The 13,683-nt window shown below is 34.7% G+C and overlaps 1 protein-coding gene across 1 annotated transcript in view; it reads left to right on the forward strand.

The window, feature by feature from the left end:
• C2cd6 (C2 calcium dependent domain containing 6) overlaps window positions 1-13,683 on the forward strand; it is a 115,690-nt gene that overhangs the window by 45,719 nt on the left and 56,288 nt on the right. The window contains 4 exon segments of the mRNA XM_027941943.2: window positions 3,139-3,244; window positions 4,999-5,077; window positions 7,440-7,483; window positions 8,887-9,180. Of these exon segments, the coding sequence (XP_027797744.2) occupies window positions 3,139-3,244; window positions 4,999-5,077; window positions 7,440-7,483; window positions 8,887-9,180 (523 nt within the window).

Raw genomic sequence — 13,683 nt, forward strand, 5'->3', positions numbered from 1 at the left:
TTTCCATTTTTTCTTGAGGTATATACTAAGAGAGAAAAAGAGCAAGGGCTGGGGGTTGTTAACCCCTTTCTCTTTTTTTGTGTTGCTCACCAAACTGCCAGTTGGAGTATCTAAAACTGAAGCTGGTTGAAATATTTCTCAGCTTGCCTTCTGACCAGTATAAGGTAGGATGTCAATTGGAGTTTTTCCTGGATACACCAGATCGAATGTATTTCCAGGTTGAGGCTGCTGCAGAGTTACCAAAAGGAAGTTTTGGTGGCTAAGGCTTGGATCTAATCAGGCCGTGGGGCTTTTTTTGGGTGGTATCTGCTCTGGAGAGATTAAATTAATACACACCTAGGGCTCAGCAGATGCCAATCTCTTCTGGGAATCTGAATCCTAGAACCTTTCCACAAATTTTTCTTGTGGGGCAGGGGCAACAAATTTCACCCTTTCTTCTACCCACAAACATACATAGGCTTTCAAGACTTAGTCCCTGAACATATTCACACCTACATATTCAGATTTCCTACCCTATTCAGTTGGTCACAGAAGCCTCTAGACGTAAGGAAAAGCAAGTTGGACTCTCCTTCATTTTTCTTACTTTGAATCCCCCTGGGTACCTTTTCTGTGTTTTTGTTTCATTCATATCCTGGCAAGTAAACCCTAATCCACATGGTAGGCACTTAAGTGCTGGGAGAGTATGGCAATGTTTGCCATGAACTCCTGGGCTCCGCAGCAGCAAGCTACAGTATGAACTCCTCAAATGCTTCTCGCCTCAATTCTCCACTTGCCAGTTGAACACTTTTCAAACACCAGTTTATGTTGCAGCCTCTGAATCAGCTAAGTTACATGTTTTCTGTGCCAAATCTCTCCATTGTGTTTCTCTCCCATCCCTATGTGGTAGACTAGAACTATTGCCACTGCCACTGGTGTAGCTGGCTTGGCTTCAATGTACTCTTTCTTTAATAGACTCAAATATCTGAATCTCTTAGACACTCTGACTGTCCAAATATTGAATTTTAGTGAAATCCCTCTTTTACCTACCACACTGACAAGCAGTTTTCCCACTTTTGAATCCCAAGTAAGGGAGTGACAGAATGCAGCCTTCCTCTAACCCACCATCCTAAATCCCCTCATCAGCTCTTACATGAATTCTTTGTACTCAACTACTATTTAAATGAACAAACCCCTCCCAATATCAACTGCTTTTCTCAAATTGGCTCTCTGTGTTCTCCAGTGACCTCCTATTGGCTATTTTGGGGGTCTTTTGTTCTCAGGGCTATCATATTACTGTTTTTATACTAACTGCTTTCTCACACATATATGTTGATGCCATGAAGGTCTTATGTGTGTATATACTTTCCTGCATGGTTTCTTATAAATGTTGTCCATAGGCTTTTGGGTTTGCTACCTCAATATTCTTTATAATTTTATGTGGGGAGTTAAGATGATTCAAAAATCATGCTGCCTTTGCTGCCACTACCTTCCCAGAAGTTCCCTCTCATATCTGTTTCACTGTTTTCATACTTAAAATTATTTATATTTAATTTATAGTATCTCTCAGGTAATTTATTTAGACAATCGTTTCATCTACAAATAACAGCAGTTTCGTTTCTTTATCCCCAAACCTTATCCTCTAACTTTGTTTCCTTGACATATTATATTAGCTATAAGCACCAATTCAGGGTCTGATAAAAGTGGTAACAGTGGAGCTCTTTTTTTTCCTTCATGATCTTTAAAAGCAATACTTCTAATATTTAACATTGAAGAACATTATTTATATAGGTTCTTTTGTGTATATGTGTGTGTGCGTGTGTGCATGCATATGTGCATGTGAGCTGCAGCCAGTTAACTATATTGTTGAATATTGTTCCTAGTGATCTAAGAATTTTTTTAAAAAAAAATCATGAGTGGATGTTGAATTTTGTCTAATGATTTTTTTCTCTTTCAGTCAGTTAAATGACATTTAAATTATATTTTCTAATGTTAATATCAAAACACCCTTGTATTCTTGGGATGAATTGACTTGTTCATTGTATATTATTTTGTTTCTACAATACTGGATTTTTCAGACTGAAACTATATTTTATTCATTTATGTTTATGAATGATATTAGCCTAAAATGTCTTTGTCAGATTTTATTGTCAAAGTCATAGTGTCCTCATGAAATGAATTGGAAAACATTCTCTTTTCCATTTAATTTTTAATGGCTGCATCCTTAGATTACTCAAGCCTTTTGAAATTTCTTGGATTAAAGGCTAAATTCCTTTTATTAAAAACTGTTTTTCTATTTTTCTTTATTTTTTGCAGTGGTGGGGATTGAACCCAGGGCCTTCCACATGCTAGGCAAGTGCTTTACTACTGAGCTAAACCCTAACCCCTTAAACCTGTTTTAAGGAAACTATCATATTATACATTGATTAATTTATAAAATATGTATGTAGAGTGCTATGAACTGAATTTTTTGGCTTGCTCATCCTAATACATATGTTAAAAACCTAATCCTCAATATTACGGTATTTGGAGGTGGAACCTCTGAAAGATAATTAGGAATAGTTTAGGTTTGATGGTGAGGCCCTATAGATGGGACTAATGCCCTTGTTAAAAGAAGAAACATGAGATCCATCCCTCTCCACTCTGAGGATACAAGAAGATGGACATCTGAAACCAGAAAGAGTACCTTACCAGATACTGGATTTGCTGGCACCTTGGTATTGGACTTCTCAGCCTATAGAACTGTGAGAAATAGGTGTCTGTTGTTTCTGTTGTTTAAGTTACCCAATCTGTAGCATTTTGTTCAAGCAACCCAACCTGACCAGGGTGTGTGGTTAAAAACACTTAGAATGATATGTATTGAATAATTTCTGAAACATGTTTATATTACCTAGATATTTATGTGTCAGATTAAGATATACAATACCACCAATATCAGAAATGTGTTTTATATGCCCTTATGATAATCTCCCTAACCATCTTCAGGTAACTACTTCACTCATTTTTGTTGTAAGCATTCCATTCTTTTGACTATATCCCTAGACAATATAGTGTGTGTGTCTCTTTTAGAACTTTTTAGAAGTGTATCATACTATGTGAATCATAACATACATATTCTTTTGTTACTGACTTATTTCATCTATGACTGATTACTTTCTTTAGGCTGGAAAAAATGAAAAAAGAATATAGAAATCTGGGTACATGGAAAGAGAAAGTTGACTATTTAGAAAACATTCTGAACCCAAAATTGGAACCTAAAGAATCTTCGGTAATTGGAATAATACATTCTTCCACCTGGAGCTTTGAATACTTTTTTAAAAGAAATATTATTGTCATTAATAGTGATGATCATATGTCGCTTATTTTTGGAGAGCATGTAAAATGTTATTCTTGGCCCACACACTTTCCTATTTTGATAATGTTCCATTCACTAAGTATTTAATGATAAATTATTAGGTTTAACAATATTGATCCATTTAAAATGTACAGTTTAATGGCCTTTATTGTGTCCACCATCACAATCAATTTGAGAATATTTTACTCTCAAAAGCACACCCATACCCTTTAGCCAGCACTCCCTCAATCCACCCATTGTCCTCTAGCCCTATGCAACAATAACTAACTTTCTTCTCTATAGATTTACCTGTCCTACACATTTCATATAAATGGAATCATAACAATATATCGTCCTTCATGATTTTCCTTTTCAGTTGCCATAATGTTTTCAAAGTTTATTCTTGTTGTAATATGTATAAGTATTCCATTTCTTTTTATTTCCAAATGACATTCCATTGAATGGATATGCCATCTTTTGGTTTATTCATAATCATAAGCTGATGGACATTTGCATTGTTTTCACTGTTAAGCTAGTTTGAATAATAATGCTTTTGGACATTCATGTGCAAGTTTTTTGTGTGAGTGTATGTCTTTATTCTCTTGAGTACCTAGGAGTACCTGCATCATATGGTAATTCTCAGTTTAAATTTTTGAAAAAGTATCAAATTGTTTTCCACAGAGGTTTGTATTACCTTATATTCCAATCAGTAGAGAGTTCCAAGTCTTCACTAACTCTTATTATTTTCCATTTTATTACTATTATTACTATAGCCATCTTTGTGGGTTTGACATGGTGATTTATTGTGCTTTTGATTTGCATTTCTCTATAGATTAATGTTGTGAGCATCTTTTCATACGTTTACTGCCCATTTCTTTCTCTTCAGATCTTTGCCAATTTTTAAGTTAAATGATTTGTCTTTTTAATACTAGATCCTTGTCAGATAGGAGTAAAGGTTAATATTTAGAAATACAACCTCACCTATACTGATCTGGAAATAAAGAATTTATAGCTATCTCAGTGAAAAGATGAAACATTGACTGAGATCATAACCCTGAAAAAGTAATCATAACATTAATATTTTCATGTGTTTAAATTTCTCTATAATAGGCAGAGTTCATGTTGCTACAGGAACAAATAAGTATTTTTTAATACAGAAGTAATACTTTAGGGAAAATTTGGAGGGTTATTAATTAAAAGAACTATGGACTTTGGGTTGTTACTGAAAGATCAGTTTTTTATAAAAAGCCCATTGTCATTCTGTCTTTTAACTATTTTTAAACCCAATTTTCCTTAGAATTTTATAAAAATATACATCCTTTTTCAAGTCATAAGCCATAATGGATTACAATAAAAATAATAATCTGTTACCTACGGGTACCCTTTCTTAGTCCTTGAAGTTACAATATTATATAATTTACCCTATGTGTATCATGTACATTCATTATTCAAATACTCTACCCATTATTGGATATCTTCTCTCTAGAATATCAATTCCTCTTTAAAATGGTAGTCTTTGGATTGAATTTCTTACAAATACTTCTCTGTCTTATCCTCTGTCCTTTGTAGATTTAGCCGGGGATGGGGGAGAATATTGCATTAAAAAGAAGTTATGAAAATAAGGAACTAAAACCTTTTCCTCCTTAAATATTTTCCCCAATATTTTTTCTTTCTTTCTGTGATTTTAGGAAAGTAATTTAGATGAAGACCTTGAAAGTGAGAGTAATGATTTAGATGAAGAGAAGCCTGAAAATATCACAACATTATGTAAGAATCGAACTTGATTTCTGTGTTTATTATGAAGATAATTAAAATCAAGGTGTTATATCACAAAAATTAGTAATTTATTCTAAGTAAGTGTTATGGTTTTGTGAGAAGTTCCCGAAAAGCTCATGTGTGAGACAATGCAAGAAAGTTTAGTGGTGAAATCATTGGGTTATGAAAGGTTTAACCTAATCAGTATATTAATCCCCTGAGAGGAATTAACTGGGTGGAACTGTAGGAAGGTAGGGTATGTCTGGAGGGGGGGTGGAGAGTCATTGGCCGTGTGCCTTTGGGGTTTATATTTTGTCTGTGGTGAGATGGGAGCTCTCTTTCTCCTTCTCCCTTTCTCCCTCCCTCTCCCTCTCCCTCTCTCTCTCCCTCTCTCCCTCTCTCTCTCCCTCTCTCCCTCTCTCCCTCTCTCCCTCTCTCCCTCTCCCTCTCCCTGTTCCCACCTCTCCCCGCTTTCTCTACCTCTCCCCCTCTCCTCCTCTTCTCCTCTACTGTTCTCTCCTTCTCCCTCCATCCTTCCTTCTCCTTCCTGGTGCTATGTCCTGAGCTACTTTGCTCCGCCGTATTCTTCTGCCAGGATGTTCTGCCTCACTTCTGGCCCTGAGAAATGGAGTTGGCCATCTGTGGACTGAGACCTCTGAAACTATGAGCCCCAAATAAACTTTTCTGCCTTTGAAATTATTCTTATCAGAACTTTTGGCCACAGTAGTGAAAAAAACTGACTAAAACAGAAATTGATACCAAGAATTGGGGTCATTTCTGTGGCTAACCTGACCATGTGGTTTAGAAGCTTTTAGAGTGTTTTGGAATTTGGGAGGAATTTTTTTGTTATTGTTGTATCAGAGATTGAATCCAGGGAATGCTTAACCACTGAGCTATATCCCTAGCCCCTTTGTTTATTTTATTTAGAGACAGTATCTCACTGAGTTGCTTAGTACCTTGATAAACTGGTTGAAGCTGGCCTTGAACTTGCAATCCTCCTGCCTTAACCTCCCAAGCCACTGGGATTATAGACTTATGCCACTTCATTCCACTATGGAAAGAATTTTGAAATATCTAGAGATGCAAGCTAGGAATGTTCTAGATTATTGTAGGTTGAGCTTAATGGGTGATTCTGGTGGGAGTTCAGAAGACCAGAATGTCAATACAACTATGGACAGTAAAGACTGGGCTTGTGAGATTTTATAGGAGAAGGAGGACTCTGTTGGAAATTGGACTAGAAGCCATTTGTATTATATTCTAGCTAAGAAGTTGCCTGAATTTTTGCTCATATCGTAGACTCCTACTCAGAGCAATTAGTCAAGAAAAATAAGTAGTAGGATTTCAAATTGGAAAGAATGAAGGAAAATTTTCTTTGCCGATGTCATAATCTCATATGTAGAAAATCCTAAAGCCTCTAGAAGAAAAACCCCATTAAAACTAATTCATGGATTCAGTGAGGTTTTAGGATACGAAATCAGCATACAAAAATCTGAACACCAACCATGAACTATCTGAAAAGGAAAATGGATTAAAGACTTAAACATAATTCCTGAAACTCTAAAACCCCTAGAAGAAAATAAAGAGGAAAAATTCAATGACATTGGTGTGGTCAGTAATTTCTTTAATAGACAAAAAGCACAAGGCAACAAAAGCAACAATGGAGAATGGGGCTACCTCCAGCCAAGAAGCTTCTGTGCAATAAAAGAAACAACAGAGTGAATAGATAACCTACAGAAAGGGAAAAAATATTTGCAAATCATATATCTGATAAGGGATTCATATTTAAAATATATAAGGAATAACTTCAACTCAAGCAATAACAACAAACTAACTCAATTAAAAAATAGGCTAAGGACCTGAGTACATACTTCTTTGAAGAAGATATACAAATGATCAGTAGGTGTTTGAAAATATGCCCAACATCTTTAATCATCAGGGAAGTGCAAATCAGAATCAAAATGAGATACTATCTCACAGTTGTATTAGTATAGCTGTTATCAAAAAGTCCAAAGATCACACATTTTGTCAGGGGTGTAGAGAAAGTGGGACCCTTGTACACTATTGGTGGGAATATAAAATAGTGTAGGCACTTTTGGAAATAGCATATTTATTAAAAATAACAGGAAAATCTTATCCCTTCATGTATGTTTTGATTTCATCCCCATACTTGTTTGATTATTACTCCTCCATCTTCCCAGAGATTCATCACCCTATTTTAACTAAGCAGTGTTTATGTTAGGATAGGTGCTTTGACTTAAGTTGATGTTTGTTTGTAGTGAGAAAAAGTGTAATAATATTTATTGTGTACATAAATATAAATAATGTTTTTATTGTTTTGTGTAACAAAGTACTTCAGTTTGCTTTTTTTTAATAGATATCCCTGTTAAAGACAATGAACCTGAAATTACTCCAAGTGAGGTAAGGGAAGTTGGAAGAAAATGTCTAATAGTCATTATTTTATGAAGGGGTGAAATGCTTGTTTTTTGTTTTGTTTTGTTTTGTTTATACTAGGAATTGAATCTAGGGCACTTAACCACTGAGCCACATCCCCAACCTTTTTGTACATTTCATTTAGAGACAGGGTCTCACTAAGTTGCTTAGGGCCTTGCTAAGTTGCTGAGGCTGGCTTGGAACTTGTGATCCTCTTGCCTCAGCCTCTAGAGTCGCTGGGATAACAGGCATGTTCCACCACACCCAGCAGGGGTGAAATATTTGTGAATGGAGAAATAGTTACATATGTAAAGAAAAAAAGCACCTGAGAAATTACTCAGTTGTTGTATGGTTATTTCTATATGAGAACATTTATACCATTGTACAATTTTTTAAAGTTAAATTGCCCTCTGGAAATATTGGTTTCAGCATAAAACAGTGGCCCTTAAGAATATATATGAAGATAGGAAACAAAAGGTTTTCAGGAAGGGAAGAAAGGAAGATAAGAACAAAGTATGAAATTCTACATAAGACCTTAGACATGGTTGCCATAGACCTACCCACATTCTGGGCTCTTTCTCACCAAATCTTTTATCATATTATAAACTTTGTTCATGGAATAATATCATGTATTTGACAGTAAAAATCAGCAAAAAGAAATTCACTTAATATAATTTGCTCTTCAGCTAATTTTATAGCAGGCATCCATTCTATTATAACAGTAGATCCCATATAAACAGTAGGAAAAGTTTTTTTCTACTGCTTGACAAGTAGGATTTAATGATTTCCATTTTTTGGTCAGAGGCTCATAAATACAAATTTGAAGAATCAGTGTGTACTATCTTTCCCAGTTCAAGGAGAGAAGAAAAAAAGTGAATACATTGAATTTTTCATAAAGCTGAATTTATTTAACTAAACAGGCTATCCTTTACTTTATGACATGCTTCTTTGTAGTACTTTGCTACTAAAATTTCCTTTCTTTTATATAATATCTTGTTATTTTATAATATTGTTCTTTGTGTTATTCTATTAAAATTTCCCATGTTTCATAACATATTGGTGATAGTATAACACTAAAATGTCAGATCCCAGATTTTCTTTTTAAAGATGTTACTGATTATAAAATCCTGACCTAAGAGAACCATTATTTTATAAGCCACTGTTTTATCATTTTTAATATAAATATATATATATATATATATATATATTCTATAACTCCATGATTCCAGAATTAGAGAATTTATCATTCCTTTTGTTAATTAATGTAGTCATTACCATGTAGTCATGGTAACATGAAAAAGGATAAGGGTACAATTGATTTTAATTTGTTTTCAGTACTTTCTAGTGAATAACATTTAATTAGTAGCTTGTTTTATTGCTATATTTTCTAGTTGCTGGGTGATGATAATAAAGAAGGCATACCTACATCAACTTCGAGCCTATTGGACCAAGATTATTCAATTCTTGCTACTCCTGAGAGTGTTATGTCAACACCTCTACCCTCAGACTCTCTACTGCCCTCTATTCCTAGGCAGGAAAAAACCCTACTGGACAAAATACCATTTTTCAGTGAAGGCCAATCAGAAGTCATGCCAGAGGAAAGGAGAAGTATACCATTTCTATCAGATGCAAAATCAGATGACACACATAGAAGCATTTTAAAAGCAATTTCAGCTCTATCAGAGGTAAGGTTGAGTAGTATCTGTATGGAGCCAGAGACAATAAGGAGGAGGAATTTGGCTTCATCTTCAAGAGGAACTAGGTGGCAAAGCTGCTATCTAACCTTAGCTGAAAGGAAGAGCACAAGCTTAGTTTCCCCAGATTTGAAATTGAAAGGTAGCTCAAAGCCATGATTTAGAAGATCTTGAATTAGCCTATCTTCATATTTGAAGTACAGACTAGTGGGAAAATGATTTATTTTTTAAAAAATTAAAGACAAATAAATTGAAAATATATTCATGTCTCTAAGTAGAAATGTGTCTAAATGTATTAAATATTTCTACACCCAGTTTTTACTGATAAATGAGGAAAACTTTTGAAGAAAAAGCAAAGTGATCTGAGATACAAATTATACAAACTAATCTCCTAGGCTCATGCAAAATTCTGCTGAAAGTGTAACTTATTTAAAGTTCATTTTTAAAATTAACATCAGTAGCAAAATATAAATTCAAAGGAAATGTAAAAGCCTGGGAAGTTATTTCAGTAGAAAAATTAATGAAACTGTTGTATTTTATATTGTAGAAAATAGTGTATGTTATCCTTATTACATATAATGTTATACTTTTAAAAGAATATAAATTTAAAGGTACACCAGAGTAAAGCCTTTCTCAAAATGATAGTATTTTGCTTAGATCTTTGCATCCCATTTGAATCACTATTACAGGTATCTCTTTTTATTTTGGTACCAGGGATGAAACCAGGGATGCTCTACCACTGAGCTACATCCCCAGTCCCAGTGCTGTCCCACCTTTATTTTTTATTTTGAGACAGAGTCTTGTTAGGTTGCTCAAGTTGGCCTTTAACTTTGTGATACTCCTGTATCAACCTCCAAAGTAGCTGGAATTACAGACAGGTGTGTACTATAGGTAGCTCTTTAAAAAACAGTATGAAAAGGTGTATGGATCAAGTAAGGGTTCAAAGTAAGGCTCTGCTTCTAAATATTTCAGCTAGCTTTGTCACCTAAATCTGTAGAACTATTTCCTCATCCTTTGATATATCAGACCAGATCATTTCTAAATTCCCTTCCAAATTTCAAAAGATACAATTTTATTAAATATCTCTAGCTAGGGAGTTATTCTTTTAACTAATGCATGGCCATATAAAATTTAGAAAGTTTATATTTTATTATATCTATTTATAGATTTATCTTTATCTTCATTATTCCTATATATATACTTTAATTTTACAACTTGGATAAAACTATACGTATAATTTTATATTTTGCTTTTATGAGTTAACATTATAAGCACACCTGAATTTTCAAAAATTTGTAAGATGCAAAATATCCTCAAGTATGGTTATTCTATGATTTTTTTAAGACAGTTTGCATATTCTTGAACATTTTTTAAAGTTTGAAATTGGTGTTCTTTTACTATTTATTTGAATATGTGATTATCTAATAATACAGAAATGGCATGTTGACAAATTACTGTCCAGAAAGATTGTACGACTTTACATATTCACCAGCAGTATTTGAGTATTAACAGTCTCTAAATAATGATTAAAACCTTTTCATGCTTAATAGTCATTTTCATTTTCCCTATACGTAGAAGACCATGTCCTTTGTCTATTTTTTCTTCTTTTGAAGACATATGGATTATATATTTTTAAATTATTTCTGTTTAAGAATAGTGACAACTTGCATAGTCAAGTACTTTTCCATAGTTTGTAGTTTGCCTTTGATTTTATTCAGTCTGACTTCCAAAATGTTCATTTTTCATTTGATAAATAATTTGTTGCTGCACAACAAACCACCCTAAAACTTAGTGACTTAAGACAGTTATTATGTCTCAAGATTTTGTGGGACTGACTATGCTTAGCTGGGCACTTTTGCTTCACATGATATTGGATATTTGTTGGACTTGTGGTCATTTAGGGGCTCGATTGGGTTGAAATACTTAACGGTGGTTCACTTATATGATTGACACTTTGATGGGAACAGCTGTAAGGCTGGGCTGAGCTGGGCTGTTTGGACATCTAGTTTGATACTGCATATACTTTCTCAGAAATTGGCCCTCAACCTCTCCATGTGATCTCTTGTGGTCTATGTGGTCTTTTTAACAAGGCAGCTGAACTTATGTGGCAGCTGAGGCCTTCCAAATTACAGAAATAGAAGCTTCAGGACCTCTGAAAACTTTGGCTTCATACTAATTCAGGTTTATCTCCTCTGAATCTGTTAGTTATAGCAAGTGCCAGGCTTAGTTCAGTATGGAGGGGACCACAGAAGGGTATAAATCTTGGGAGGTGTGGTTCATTGAGGACCATATTTGGAGATTAACTACAGATTTTTAATTACTTAGCAAGTAATTTCCATCCCACATGCAAAATGTATTTATTTCCCTTCCCAGATCCTCAGTCTTCATGCTATTACTGCATTAAGCTTGGGCTTGAAATACAGAATTTCAGCATCTAAACCAAGTCCAGATGAGAGAGGCTCCTTGGTTGTGGTACCTCTCAGTTTTGAAATCTGTGAATTTATCAGTTTTCTGTCCCCTACATACAATAGTGAGTCCAGAACAGAAAAACTGGAATAGAAACGTAGGATTCCAAAGATGGAGGAGGGCCAACATGAAACATGTAGCTGTCAGTAGACCATAATAATTCTGAAGTTCTTGGCTTTCCCTCAGATTAATTCTTTTTCCATAAGGAAGAACTTCTGTTTGTAGTTGAATATCTTTTCAATTTGTGTTCTGCCTGAAAGTTGGGGATTTGAGTGTCTCTTTTTACTTTAAATTGTTCCTATTCTTTTTTTGAGGGGGTACCAAGTATTGAACCTCAGGGATACTCAACCCCTGAGCCACATCCCCAGTCCTATTTTGTACTTTATTTCTAGACAGGGTCTCATTGAGTTGCTTAGTTAGTGCCTTACTTTTCCTGAGGCTGGCTTTGAACTTGTGATCCTCCTGCCTCAGCCTCCTGAGCTATTGGGATTATAGGTGTGTGCCATGGTGCCCAGCTGTTCCTGTTCTTTTCAGTTCAAGATACTATGATTCTTTTAAAGATTTTGTGGTCATTTTATGTATTAAATTCTGATCTTAATTAGGCAATTATCATACCCCTGTATATCTTTAAGAAAGGCCTATATTTCCTTGAGTTGAGAATCAGAGTACTGTGACACAACATCCTTAAGAATTTTAGAAATGTTCCTGTCTAGCAGAGAGGGATTGAGATGCTACCTAAAATTCTGAGAATAAATTTTATCTTCCTCAGTGGGTCTATGAGGTACAACCTTACATCTTTTTGAGGTTTTAACAACAAATCTTATATCCATACCCCTGTGATCTTGGCCTTGACACCACACTTTACTGGTATTGCTGTAGATTTGATCTTCACCCTGAGGTCATTTCCTACTTTGATGGTCATTGACTAGGAGAGGTGTGTATGAGACACACTTTTATATTCCAGAAAAATTCTGGTTCATAAATATTTCTCCTGGATTCTGCTTGAAAAGGTCACTTCTTTTTATTTGTATTTTGTAATAGACATCTAAAAGAATCCATTTGTCACTTTCATCATGCTTCCTAGAAATTTCTGTAGCCAAATACTCAGTGCTTTTATTTCCCGTTAACACAGGGAGCAGGGTTGCCACACTTTTCACAACTAGAAAAAGTTGGTTATTATTTTTGTCCCTAGTAAAAATTACCTACATGTCCTTCCAGCATTATCTAACAGTTTTATTGAAGCTCCCTCAGCTATTGTCTAACATGCAGTCCCCAAATAAATTGCACTGTTTTAGGTTTTTGTTGTGGCAGCAATCTATCTCTAGGTACCTATTTTTATATATTTGCGTGCCAAACCACCCCAAAGCTTAAGTGTCTGAAAACATTTTACCACCATGCCTTTGGTGTGTTGATTGTACTTAATATGGGAAGTTCTGCTTCACATACAGTCTTCTGGGGCTTTCCTGGGTTAAATTGTCTCCAAGATGACTCATTCATATATCTGGTGCCTCATTGAAAATGACTGGAAAGTTTATCTCAATTAGGATCCTGAGATGAATGAGCCTTGTAGTCCATGTAGTTTCATAGTCTTAACTACTCTAGTGGCCTCCATGTGTTTATTTACAGTAGGGTAGCCAGACTTCTTATATGATAGCTTAAGGTTTCAGTCAGAATTATATTTAACATAAAAGTATATGTAATCTACCCTGTAATATCTTCAGGTTCCTCATCCACAGATTCAATTAATTGCAGAATGAAATTATTCTAAAAGAAAATATATCTGCATAGAACATGAACAGATTTTTTCTTGACATTTTCCCTAAGCAATGCAGTATAACAAGTATTTTCATGGTATTTACATAGTATTGATTATTATATGTAATCTAGAGATGACTTAAAGTATAACATGAGGATAGGTGTAGGCTATATGCAAATACTATACATTATTTTGTAAAAAGGTCTTGAGCATCTCAGAATTCTGATATCATCAGAGTACCTGGGACCAACCCCCTCTGGATACCAAGGGAC

Source organism: Marmota flaviventris, chromosome 11, assembly GCF_047511675.1.
Source record: "Marmota flaviventris isolate mMarFla1 chromosome 11, mMarFla1.hap1, whole genome shotgun sequence".
Lineage (NCBI taxonomy): Eukaryota > Metazoa > Chordata > Mammalia > Rodentia > Sciuridae > Marmota > Marmota flaviventris.